The sequence below is a fragment of the Stegostoma tigrinum genome, chromosome 12 (assembly GCF_030684315.1).
Source record: "Stegostoma tigrinum isolate sSteTig4 chromosome 12, sSteTig4.hap1, whole genome shotgun sequence".
NCBI lineage: Eukaryota > Metazoa > Chordata > Chondrichthyes > Orectolobiformes > Stegostomatidae > Stegostoma > Stegostoma tigrinum.
This window is the reverse complement of record NC_081365.1, coordinates 35,436,023-35,448,646: the sequence shown is the minus strand read 5'-3', so window position 1 is coordinate 35,448,646 and position 12,624 is coordinate 35,436,023. Positions and strand designations below refer to the sequence as shown.

At 41.1% G+C, this 12,624-nt stretch overlaps 1 protein-coding gene across 2 annotated transcripts in view; it reads right to left on the bottom strand.

Annotated features, from left to right (window-relative positions):
- LOC125456754 (DNA polymerase theta) overlaps window positions 1-12,624 on the bottom strand; it is an 84,611-nt gene that overhangs the window by 22,225 nt on the left and 49,762 nt on the right. For both annotated transcript variants that reach the window (XM_048540138.2, XM_048540139.2), the window contains 6 exons: window positions 11,096-11,289; window positions 7,498-7,623; window positions 6,096-6,270; window positions 5,249-5,378; window positions 2,225-2,343; window positions 690-874 (listed from right to left, as the gene is read on the bottom strand). In XM_048540138.2, the coding sequence (XP_048396095.2) occupies window positions 690-874; window positions 2,225-2,343; window positions 5,249-5,378; window positions 6,096-6,270; window positions 7,498-7,623; window positions 11,096-11,289 (929 nt within the window). The remainder of the gene's footprint in view (window positions 1-689; window positions 875-2,224; window positions 2,344-5,248; window positions 5,379-6,095; window positions 6,271-7,497; window positions 7,624-11,095; window positions 11,290-12,624) is intronic.

The window sequence follows — 12,624 nt, the reverse complement described above, 5'->3', positions numbered from 1 at the left end:
CTCAGGAGGTGAGGTAACAAAACAGAAATTGCTGGAAAAGCTCAGCGGGTCTGGCAGCATCTGTGAAGGAAAAACAAGTTAATGTTTCAGGTCCGGTGGCCCTTCCTCAGAAATGTGAGGGGTCCTCAGGAGGTGAGGTGACAGGTAAGAAGAGAAAAAGATTGGTGAAGGTCTGAAATCAACGTACTAACATCATTGGTGTGCCATAATAAGAGTTTTTTAATAAAATTTAACTACTCGACTACACAAACTTATGTTGCTATTCTGGTTAGCTACTTCATTAAACAATGAATTAATTCCCTTTAAATAAATTCCCTTTTTTTTTACAGGAGCTTCTGGTTTATGCAAAAAGTGTCAACTTCAATACCAAGAATATATATCTTAGATGTTCGATAGTACAGCACGTTGGATTTTGAGAAGTTCAAGTATTACTAACTTATATTTGTTTGGTTTTAAGGAACAAGATTATCTTGGTATGATTACAGAGCCAGAAGGAACACAGCTTTTAAGTAATTTTTTTGTAAATGCTCTCATTGCCAGTTCTGCACAGAATGTTCACAAGAACATGGCATTATTGAAACTCACCCTATTTGACAGTTAATAGACGATGATTGGCACTTTTTTTCTTTTCCTGATGGAGGTTTCACATTGTCAGCTAACACACCCAGCTACTTAGAACTCCAACTGACCTGCTTGGCCTGTTGTCTCAGTTTATCATTCACCGCTGCTGGATCTATCATTTTCCATTCTGCAGCAATGCTCTTGAACACATCTTCTCCACTATTTAAAACCTGAATAAGGCTCTTATCCTTGGAAAGATGAGCCAGAATTCGTAGCTCCAACTGGGAGTAATCTGCTGCCAGAATGAGGCCGCCTTTAAAGTGAAAAATAAATTGAGCACAGCTTGCAATAATTCATAAATAATTCATCTAAAAAGAGCACAGCTATTAGAGCCAGCCAGGGTTTCAGAAAAATATGGAGCTGGAGGAACACAGCAGGTCAGGCAGCGTCAAAAGAGCAGGAAATTTGTTGTTTTGGGTCGGGCCCTTCTTCAGAACTGGAGAGGGGGAAGGGAGCTGGGAAATAAATACAAGGAGGAGGGGTGGGGCTGGGGGGAACATAGATGGGATGGTGATATGTGGATGCAGGTATGGGGATTGATCGGGAAGGATAGGTGGGGAAAAGTGGATAGGTTGTGTCAGGTCAAGGAGGTGAGAAGAAGGGGTGGGGCTGAGGGTGGTGAGGTTGGATGGTGATAGGTGGATGCAGATAGAAGGTAGTAGAGATTGGTCACTGTGAAAGGGGCGTTGGGTAGGTGAGAGAGAAGATGGACAGGTTGAGTCAGGTCAAGGAGGCGGGATCAGAGGAAGGGTCAGACATGGGATCAGGCCGGTGGTGGGTAGATTTTAAAACTGGTGAATTCCATGTTTAGGTCATCAGGCTGCAGGGTCCCAAGGTGGAATGTGAAGTGTGGCTCCTCCAGTTTGCATGTGGCATCATTGTGGCACTGGGAGAGGCCTAAATGGACATGTCATCAAGGGACTGGGAGGGGGAGTTAAAATGGTTGGTGACCAGAAAGTGTTAGTGATAATAGCATACAGAGCACAGGTGCTCCACGAATTGGTCCCCGAGTTTGCTCTTGGTGTCAGTGAAGTAGAGGAGGCCACATCGGGAGCAACAGGCACAGTAGATCAGATAGGAGAATGTACAAGTGAACCCCCGTCAGATATGAAAAGTTTGTTTTGGGCCTTGGATGAAGGTAGGAGTATGATACGTTGGACGCAGAGGTTGGTGAGGTAGTACGTGAGGATGGGGGGTCTCTGTCCTTATTTTTGTTGGGGGGAGGGATTTTGAGGACAGAAGTATGGGAAATGCAAGAGATGCATTTTTGATCCATCCGGGATGTCCAGGAGTCTAATGCTCCATCTTTGGTGCAGATGCAGCGATAGCGGAGGAATTGGGAGTAAGGGATTGCATTCTTGCAGGAAGGTGGGTGACAGGAGGTATAGTCAAGGTAGCTGTGGGAGTTATTGGGCTTGAAACAGATGTCATTGCTCTCAAAATGGGGCGTTCCACTCCCAGACATCCCAAATGTCCTCCTATTTCAAGCACAACTTCCCCTCTCCAGTGATTGAAAAGGCCTGCAACTGCATGTCTTGCATTTCCTGCATTTCTGCCTTCAAAACAATTAAATTTTGATTATTTATTTAAAAATACAAATTACCTGAAAATGGAATAAAAGCATGTCTTATGCTAACTGCAAATGGCAGCTCTTTCTCAGTCTTTCCATCATCCAAAATAATCTGTCGGGAAGATGTCATTGTACTACGAACCCTCCTTTTCCTGAAACATAAGTATATGAGGCAGAATTTAAAAGCATTTCATTTTCTAAGTTCTCCTACAATGCAGCTACTCACAATATAATTTCACAATGAGTTACAAAACCAGTGATAAGGCCAAGTGCAATTATAAAGATCAGGTCAATTTTAAAAGTCAAGGTCGCACCACTGAAAAGCTAGTTATTAGTTTCCACACAGATATTTAGTTCATAAGTTAATTTTTAAAATATGTTTGAAATGTGCAAGAATTACTAGCACACATGGATGTAAAAACACACTATCCACAGATCTGTCTCCACGGATGCTACCTGATCTGCAGAGATTTTCCAGTAATTTCTTTTTTTGTTTTAGATTTCGAACATCCACAGTTCTTCCTATTTATTTTTATAAAACATATTATCCTTGGAAGTTAAGAGAGGCTGCAAGGTGGAAAACAAAAACATGCCAGCAATAACAAGCGGGAAGCAACCTGAAGTACAAGAGAAAGGCTAACTTATTTTACGTTAGTTTGTGAGCCCAACTGATGACAACACCAGACAAGTCAAATCACACACTGAAACCTGCCTTGACAGATCATGAAGTTTCATTTTTACAGTTTGGTTATCCTGGTGATGTATGAAAGTAAAATTTAATAAAAAAAAAGTCACCATCTCAGTCAGATACCTGGGAAGTAAATTGCAAACTGTTAACAATATTGAATTTAATGACCTAGGCAGAAAGAAATGGTGAGGGTGCATTAGTAGATGGAGTTGAGAGTCAGGTTTCAGTTCAGAAGCACCAATTCATAACAGCAGATGAGTAAGTTAGTTTGTACAAATCTCCAGTCTTTAATTTTGTCATTAGTAAAAAAATCTCCAGGTTGTGAGAACTGAAGAGAGCATTTTATTCTTACTTAGTTTGATGTGGGTATCACTGGCTGGGCCAGCATTTATGAGCTATCCTAAGCTGCACTTGATGATGACCTACCTTCTTGAACTGCTTCAGTTCATTTAGTATAGATAGATCCATAAAGGCTGTTGGGGTCAGGGGGCAGGGTTTCGGGAAGGATGAAAAAGTTCCAGGATTCTGACCCCGTGACACTGAAGGAATGGTGATGTATTTCCAAGTCAGGATGGTGACTAGCTTGGAGAGAACTTGCAGGTGGTGTTGCTGCCATGAATTTGCTGCCCTTGTCCTTTTAAATGGTAGTGGTTATGGGTTTGGAAAATACTGGCTAAGAAGCTTTGATGGACTTTTGCAGAGCATTTTGTAAACTGTACACACGGCTACTACTGTGCATCAGTGGGTTTCCCTACAATAAACGGGCCACTGCAGTTCAAGAAAGCAACTTACTACCACCTTCTCAAAGGCAACAAGGGATGGACAATAAACGCTGGGCCAGCCAGTGATATCCACATGTCATGAATGAATAACAAAAACTATTCATCACTGATGTGACAAGATTACTAAACATAGATCTGATCTTTGATTACAGAACCACTTAGCTCTATCACTTACTGGTTGGCACACAAGCAATCCTGTACTGTAGCTTTACTAGGGTGACACCTCATTTTTAGTTATAGATGGTAGAACTTCATGCATGCCCTCCTGCACTCTTTATTGAATCAGGATTGATCCCCTGGCTTTATGGGAATAGTAACATAGGGGAGGAGTGGGGATTGCTAGACCATGAGTTTACAGATTGTGTTGGAGTACAATTCTGCTGTTATTAATGGAGTACAATGCCTCATGGATGCCCGATCTTGAATTGTTACATCCGCTTGAAATTTATCCCATTTAGCACAGTGGTAGTACCATGTGACACAACGGTGGGTATCCTGAATGCGAATACAGAACTGTCTTTATAAGGATTATGAGGTGATTACTCCTGTCACCAACAGATGTATTTGTGGAAGGAAGACAGATTGGTGACGATTAAATCAAGTAAATTTTCCCCTCTTTTTAGTTCGCTCACCACCTGCCACAGGTCCCATATAGTAGCAATGTCCTTTAGGACCAGACCAGCTAGGTCAGTACCAGTGCGGCTGAGCCACTCTTACTGATGGTCATTGAAAACCTGAGCCAGAGTCCATTCTATGCCTTTGCCACCCTCCAGGTAGTGTTAAATATGGAAGCGATCAGCCAAAAGGAAATGGTACATGGCAATTAGCAGGTTTTCTTTGCATGTTTAGCCTGATGCCACAAGACTTCATGGCGTCTTGAGTAAATATTGAAGACTCCCTCCCGATTTTATACCATTATGGCAACACCTCTGTTCCTTCAATGCTGCCAGAAGGACAGGACATACTAAGGTTATGGTGTTGCCTTGGACATTGTTTATAAAATATTCTATGTTCTAATGTATTGAAAATCTTTATTATAGCCAGAGTCAGTAGTTAAGAAAGGAGCAGAAATGATGAAAATGTTGTAAAGATTTAAGAACTAAGCAGGAGAAAACAAAATAAACCAAACTCTCAAAATTGTTACAGGAAAGGAAAACAAGCAGAATACTATTGTACTTTTAAACTACAAATAATGTAAATATCTAGGATGTAAAATGTTGTATGTTTACATGTAGCTAGATAAAGATGGCTATAGATCAAGGTTCTCTATCATACATAATCTCTATCTGTTGCTATACGGTAATAAATATCTGTTCTATACTTTCGCTGTGAAGTTACAGTGATAAATAAGTAAACAGGTATAAGGAGGGTCTAGGCCCAAAACATCAGCTTTCCTGCTCCACCAAGACTGCTTGCCCTGCTGTGTTTATCCAGCTCTACACCTTGTTATCTCCTTAAATGAACCATCTTGGTTACAGATGGATAATCCAAAAATATATGAAAGTCACAAAGCGTCATCTAAAGAACAAATTACTACTTTGCTCCATGAAAGGTGAGCTCTGTGAGGATCTCATTTGGAAGAGGTACCTGAATCTTGTCGATACAGCTGATTTGCTTGTTCCCTGAGAGGGAGGACTCTCTCTGATCACTGTCGGCATTTCAATTTCAAAATCCTTTGGCACATTTTGCAGATTTGGCTCCATAAAGCTGATTCGACCTAATCAAATAAGAGAGTGGGTTCAAGATCAAATGAAAACATTCAAAAGGAAAGCCAATAGAAATCAAGTATCACAAAATCTGTAACAAAATGTTTCATTACATTTCCTTCATTAGAATGAGAAACAATTATAAAACGATGTTTGTGAAATCTTGTGATAAATCATGTAATTATGGCACAATCTGATCAGAATTAACTTATTATTCTGTTCTTTTTTTCCGCAAAAAGCCCAATTTCAACTGGGCTACAAGTCTCAACAACAATAAAAGCAGAAGTTGCCGCAGCATCTGTGAGTTAATGTTTCGGGTCCAGTGGCCCTTCCTCAGGAATGAGGTGAAGAAACACAATGAATATTTTAGCCAGATTTCCATTTCATTTGCAATGCAATAAAACTGCATGCTTGGTCATATTGTGTGGCTTTGTCTTTTTTCTGCTCTTTACTCCAAATAATGAAATCAGGGAGTTTGTGTGCCAGCTGGGAAAGTATAGAATGCAAAATGGCGGCATCTCGTTGTTTAAAATTAGGTTTGCAGAATTGTATGCATTTTCCAATTTACAAGGACTCGAAACTTTCCTGAGGGCTTGCATTTCCACTGCATTGAAGAAAAGATCAATGTTATAAAGAGTATTTATTGATGCAAATTCTGTATCAAGGCTCACTGAATCACACAACATGTATCATTTGCTTTGACACAGGACACAGAAATCAGCATTTACCTGTTGCACTATGCGTCTGAGAAATAGAGTAGATCCTCTCCATTCCCAACTGAGGATGCAGGTGTTTCTCTCGATGCAGGGGAAATATCACTTTGGACATTGCATTAGTAATTCTCCTCCATTCCAAGATTAAGCCTGGCAAAGGATGAAGTGGCTTTAATTTCTCCAATACTTCCTAAAACATTGAATGGTATAATAGATAAATTACCGATCAGATTTATAAAAGACAAACTTCTAAAAGCGTATGTGAAATAGGTATAACATATCAAAAGCACTACAAAAATAGCGGACAACTGACATATTATTTCAAAAATACATAAAATGACTCTAAATAATAGTCTCCATTCCATATGTAACAGGGTTTTACTGTCTAGATGTGATAGACTTGGATGAGATAAACATGCACTTTCTTCTTGGCATCTTTGTGTTATTCCTTGCTGGCTTAGAGACTTTTGTATTAATCATTTGAGCGTAAAAATATTTCCACATATTCTTTTCTACTGTACCACAAGGCAAAAGGTGCAGCCATCTTACATTTTTTGGTTCACTCAATTAGCTTTATGACTAGAGTGTGGTGTGAAATAAAGCCAACAGTGTAGGATCAGTCCCTGTACAATGACAGTTCAGAGACCTACCTCTTCACCTCACCTCATGTTCATGGAGACATTTTGCTGAAGCTACTGATTACTAATTATTTCTCTCGAATGAAGAGAGATGACTATGGTCCTTTGTGAATTATTGCTCTGTAATTCTTGAATTACTATTCTTTGCTTGATTTCTTGTTTTTAATTTGCATTTTCCATTTTTATATTGTTCATACAAACAAACCTATGATTCTTTTCTTTGCATACAGCATTAACTTACAGATATTATTTATTTACCTTTAACTCATAATCTAAAATCTGATTTACCTTCTGTGTCAGCAACTTGTACTATAAACCTTCAGCTGTTTATCAATTTTTATGGACCTTTGTTATCCTGAGTAATAATTCAAGATTAAATTCAATAAATTCAGTTTACATATTAAAAAGCCTGTGTGATGTAACACACCATTCTTTATTTCACTAGTCCTATGATAGTTATTGCTTTTAATTCACTAACTCTTATTGTTGCTTGCTGTTGCCAATAAAGATTCCTCAAATGCCTCATGTCTTCACAATTTATTCCAACTCTTAGCAGGACATCTATTAAACTTTCATGTTTCACCGTGTAATCTTTCTCATAATCTATAATTCATGGATCCATACCTCACTTCACTTCTATTGCTCACTCTTAATTTATCTTGTAAACAAATATTGAAATGTATTCCTGTTCCCATTTCTAAAATGTAATTCCCAACAATTTACTTATTTTTCTTTGAATTAAGAAGGTACAAAGATTTGCACAAGAACCAGCCAATTACCTTATTTGTGCTGAACTGTTTGGCCAGCCTGAGACACCCTCCTGTTCTCCTTGTGGAACCAAGTGTCTTCTTGCCATTAGTATTGGTATCCCCATTGGGAGGAAGTTTGAGCTCCAAAAACAGAACCTGCAACACGAATTAAATTGCCGAGTCTGAGAAACATTAGGACAGAAGTAGACAAAGTTTGTCTTCTCATGGAATCAGAGGAAATGGAGACTGGGCCAGAAAATAGGGCAAATGATGAGGCAGTCTTGATAGGCCACATGATCTACTCCAGCTCCTTTCTCTTATGTTCTTGTAAACAAGTTTACAGGCTTCCTGTATGACATTTCACACTATTGATTATTTTGCAAGTATTTGTACTGAACTGAAACCCCTGTAGAGATTATATTAAAATAATCGATGCAGTGAAATCTACTGGCTGTGACGAAAGGTTCATTTGGATCATATATAAAATCCTAATTTTATAAAAAGGTGGACCAAAGTATGGTGGTTAGAATGAAATGTTAATGCACGTACTTTAAGTTTCAATCGAACGAACATAGAACATAGAACATAGAAAAGTACAGCAAGTACAGGCCCTGCGGCCCACGATGTTGTGCTGTGGAATAATCCTAATCCAAAAGTAAAATAACCTAACCCTACATTCCCCTCAATTCACTGCTGTCCATGTGCATGTCCAGCAGTCGCTTAAATGTCACTAATGACTCTGCTTCCACAACTACCACTGGCAAACTATTCCATGCGCGCTCAACTCTCTGGGTGAAGAAACTCCCTCTGACGTCTCCTCTATACCTTCCTCCTAACACCTTAAAGCTATGACCCCTCGCGGCAGTCAATACTGCCCTGGGGAAAAGTCTCTGGCTATCGACTCTATCAATGCCTCTCATTACCTTGTACACCTCAATCACGTCACCTCTCTTCCTCCTTCTCACCAGAGAGAAAAGTCCAAGCTCAGTCAAACTCTCCTCATAAGACAAGCCCTCCAGTCCATGCAGCATCTTGGTAAACCTCCTTTGCACCCTCTCCAAAGCCTCCACATCTTTCCTATAATAGGGCGACCAGAACTGGGCACAATATTCCAAGTGTGGTCTCACCAGGGTTTTGTAGAGCTGCAGCATAACCTCGCAGCTCTTAAACTCAATCCCCCTGTCAATGAAAGCCAAAACACCATATGCTTTCTTAACAACCTTATCCACCTGGCGGCAACTTTGAGGGAGCTATGCACTTGAACACCAAGATCCCGCTGTTCCTCCACACTGCCGAGAATCCTGCCTTTAATCCTATATTCAGCATTTAAGTTCGACCTTCCAAAATGCATCACTTCGCATTTATCCAGGTTGAACTCCATCTGCCATTTCTCAGCCCAGCTCTGCATTCTGTCAATGTCTCACTGAAGCCTGCAATAGCCCTCGATACTATCAACGGCACCTCCAACCTTTGTGTCATCAGCAAACATACTAACCCACCCCTCAACCTCCTCATCCAAGTCATTTATAAAAACTACAAAGAGCAGAGGCCCAAGAACAGAGCCCTGTGGGACACCACTCAGCACTGACCTCCAGGCAGAATACTTACCATCAGCAACCACTCTCTGCCTCCTGTCAGCCAACGAATTCTGAATCCAGACAGTCAAATCACCCTGTATCCCATACCTCCTGACTTTACGAATGAGCCTGCCATGGGGAACCTTATCAAATGCCTTGCTGAAGTCCACATACACCAAATCCACTGCTCGACCCTCATCAACCTGTCTCGTGACCTCCTCAAAGAACTCTAAGATTTGTGAGGCATGACCTGCCCCTCACAAAGCCATGACCTGCCCCTCACAAAGCCATGCTGACTCCCTTTAATCACGCTATGCTTTTCCAAATAGTCATAAATCCTATCCCTCAGAATTCTTTCCAAAACCTTGCTGACCACAGACATAAGACTGACTGGTCTATAATTTCCAGGGATTTCCCTATTCCCTTTCTTGAAAAGAGGAACAACATTGGCCTCCCTCCAATCTTCTAGTATGACTCCCGTGGAGAGTGAGGAAGCAAAGACGTTTGCCAGCAGCTTAGCAACCTCCTTTCTCGCTTCCCGGAGCAACCTAGGATAAACCTGGTCTGGCCCTGGGGACTTATCAATCTTAATGTTTGCCAAAATTTCCAGTTCATCAACTTCCTCAATCTCGATCTGTTCAAGCCTGTTTTCCTGGTCCTCAAAGTTCTCATTCACAACAAGGTCCCTTTCCTTAGTGAAAACCGAAGCAAAAAACTCATTTAGGGCTTCCCCTATCTGCTCAGACTCCACGCACAAGTTCCCTACACTATCCCTGATCGGCCCTACCTTCTCCCTGATCATTCCCTTATTCCTCACGTATGAGTAAAATGCCTTTGGGTTCTCCCTAATCCTTCCTGCCAGGCCTTTTTCGTGCCCCCTCCAGGCCCCCCTCAGTCTACTTTTGAGCTCCTTCCGAGCAAGCCTGTAATCATCTAAAGCTGTGCTAGACCCTTGCTTCCTCCACCTTACGTAAGCTGCCTTTTTCTTTTGACGAGAAGCACCTCTGTTCCCGTCATCCAAGGCTCCTTAATCTTACCCCTTCTTATCTGTCCCAGAGGAACAAATTTATGCATCACTCGCAACAACTGCTCCTTAAACAGTCTCCACATGTCTGTTGTGCCCTTTCTGTGGAACAATTGCTCCCAATCTGTACTTCCCAACTCCTGCCTGATTGCATCATAGTTTCCTTTTCTCCAGTTAAATGTCTTACCCTGGTAACTGCTCCTATCCCTTTCCATGGCTATGGTGAATGTGAGGCTGTTGTGGTCACTGTCGCCAAAGTGATCTCCCAGCACGAGATCTGACACTTGTCCTGGCTTATTGCCGAGCACCAAAGCCAAAATGGCCTCCCCCATCGTTGGCCTGTCCACATACTGAGTAAGGAAACCCTCCTGAACACACGTGACAAAAACAGCTCCATTCAAACCATCTGCACTAAGGAGGTTCCAATCTATCTTGGGAAAGTTGAAATCACCCATAACAACAACCCTGCTACGTTTGCACTTTTCAACAATCTGCTGGCCTATGAGTTCATTGATCTCCCTACTGCTATTTGGAGGTCTGTAGAAAACCCCCAATGAGATGACTGCTCCCTTGCTGTTCCTAACTTCCACCCATACTGACTCAGTCGACAAACCTTCATCGGCAACCTCAGCCCATACCACCTCAGTAGACGAGTCCTCATCAAAGGTTCTTTCAGCCACCGTTATACTGTCCTTGACTAACAATGCCAAACCTCCCCCTCTTTTACCACCTTCCCTGGCCTTAATGAAAGATCTAAACCCTGGAACCTGGATGCATGCATAGTACATTTATACTTCAACCCAACGTTAAGTCTAAATTCTATCAAAAACATTACCAGTATCAGGACCTGAAATTAGTCCAAACAGAAACTGCAATTCGAACATTACACTGAAATGGACATAAGAGAGTCAACTCAAATGACAATTTTTCAGGTGTAAGGGCAAAAGATACCTTATACCCTCACCTAATCTCTTAATAAAAACTAACCCACACTCAACACTACTGCAGGCGTACGTTACAATCTTACCTCAGCAATATCATCAGGACTGGTCAGAGAGAAGCTGTGGCCTACCAGCTGGTAAGCCTGTGTCTCTATGAAAGCTAGCTTAGCCTGCATTAGACATTTCTGGTTCTCACATTCAGCCGTACTGAATCCTATTCCATTCATCTCCAGCAAGGCCAAGCAATATTGAGTCTTCATTTCAACATTCCAAAACGTATCTGCAACAGAATAAAGAAAATTGCATGCCAGAAAATTTTACACCACTGTGAAGGTATTTCATAAGAGAATTCTCCTAAATTAGTGCAAAGGCTTTTGTTTCTAGAGCTTTGTCTGTCCTATTCTATTGCAGGATTGGAAATTTGGGGTTTTCTTGGGGGAAGAGTAGAGGGAGTGATTCATTGTCGTTTCTTGGGAGATTAAACAGACAGTTCGAACCTGATATCATACCTGACCCGCTGATGACCTTCCATCCATATTCACGCCATCCCTAAGACTGCCTAGTTCTCCCTTAGCCATTGCCTAACTTGGTTGAATTGCTGCTGAAATCTCATTTATGTCTCTGCAATAGGATTCAGTACAGTTGAACATGACAATCTAAAATACCTAGTGCAGGGAAAGCTAGTTGTGATGTCGAGGCTGACTGACTATTCCAATGCACTGCAGACCAGACTCCCAAATTCCCACTTCTGTAAGCTTGAGCTCATTCAAACTGTGTTAGCGTCAACTCACCCAACGTCCCAACATCTATCATTTGCTGACTTGCACTGGCTCTTGTTCGAGTAACATCTTAAGTTCAAAATTCTTTTTGTAATTTACTAATCGTTTTTTGGTCTCAACCTTTCCTATTTCTGTAATCTGGCATCGCAGCTCCACGACTTTCAGAGATGTCTGCATTTCTCTAATTCCTGACTTATGATCATCCCCAATTTTAACTGCTCTATAGTTGGCGCTGGGCCTTCAGCTTCCTCAGCCAAAAGCTCTGAAATTTCCTTTCTACACACTCCACTGTGTTTCTCTCTTTAAAAGACTTTGGTAATGTAGTATAATGTCCTCATACATGGGTCAGTCACATACTTCATTTTATAAAGCTCCTGTGATGCGTCTTGAGATGTTTCATTACATTAAAGGCACTATACATTTGAATAGTATTATTAGCTTAAACTGATCATCAATCGAATAGGATTACTCTCCAGGCTTTAAAACACGTAATTGAATCTGAATCTTCTCTCAGGTTCCAAACCTGCTGACAATTTTGTTTAAATCGTCCCCAACAGCAGCAGCAAATCTCCCTGCAATATTTACCTCAGTCTTTTTCAGCCATAAAGTGCCTGTCTTGTAGATGTTCCATTTTCCTCAGAACTAATCCTAATGCTTCAGGAATCTGATGCCCTTCCTCCCACACTAGCTTTCCAAGCACTGTTCAATCCTTCAATTCTCCAGTTTCTTTCCTAACTAGCATCTAGCTTACCTAGTTGTGGCCTTCTTAGATAAGCTTCACCAGGATCTCTCTATATTTGTACTCAATACCTCTAACTACTTTCTCAATATGATAT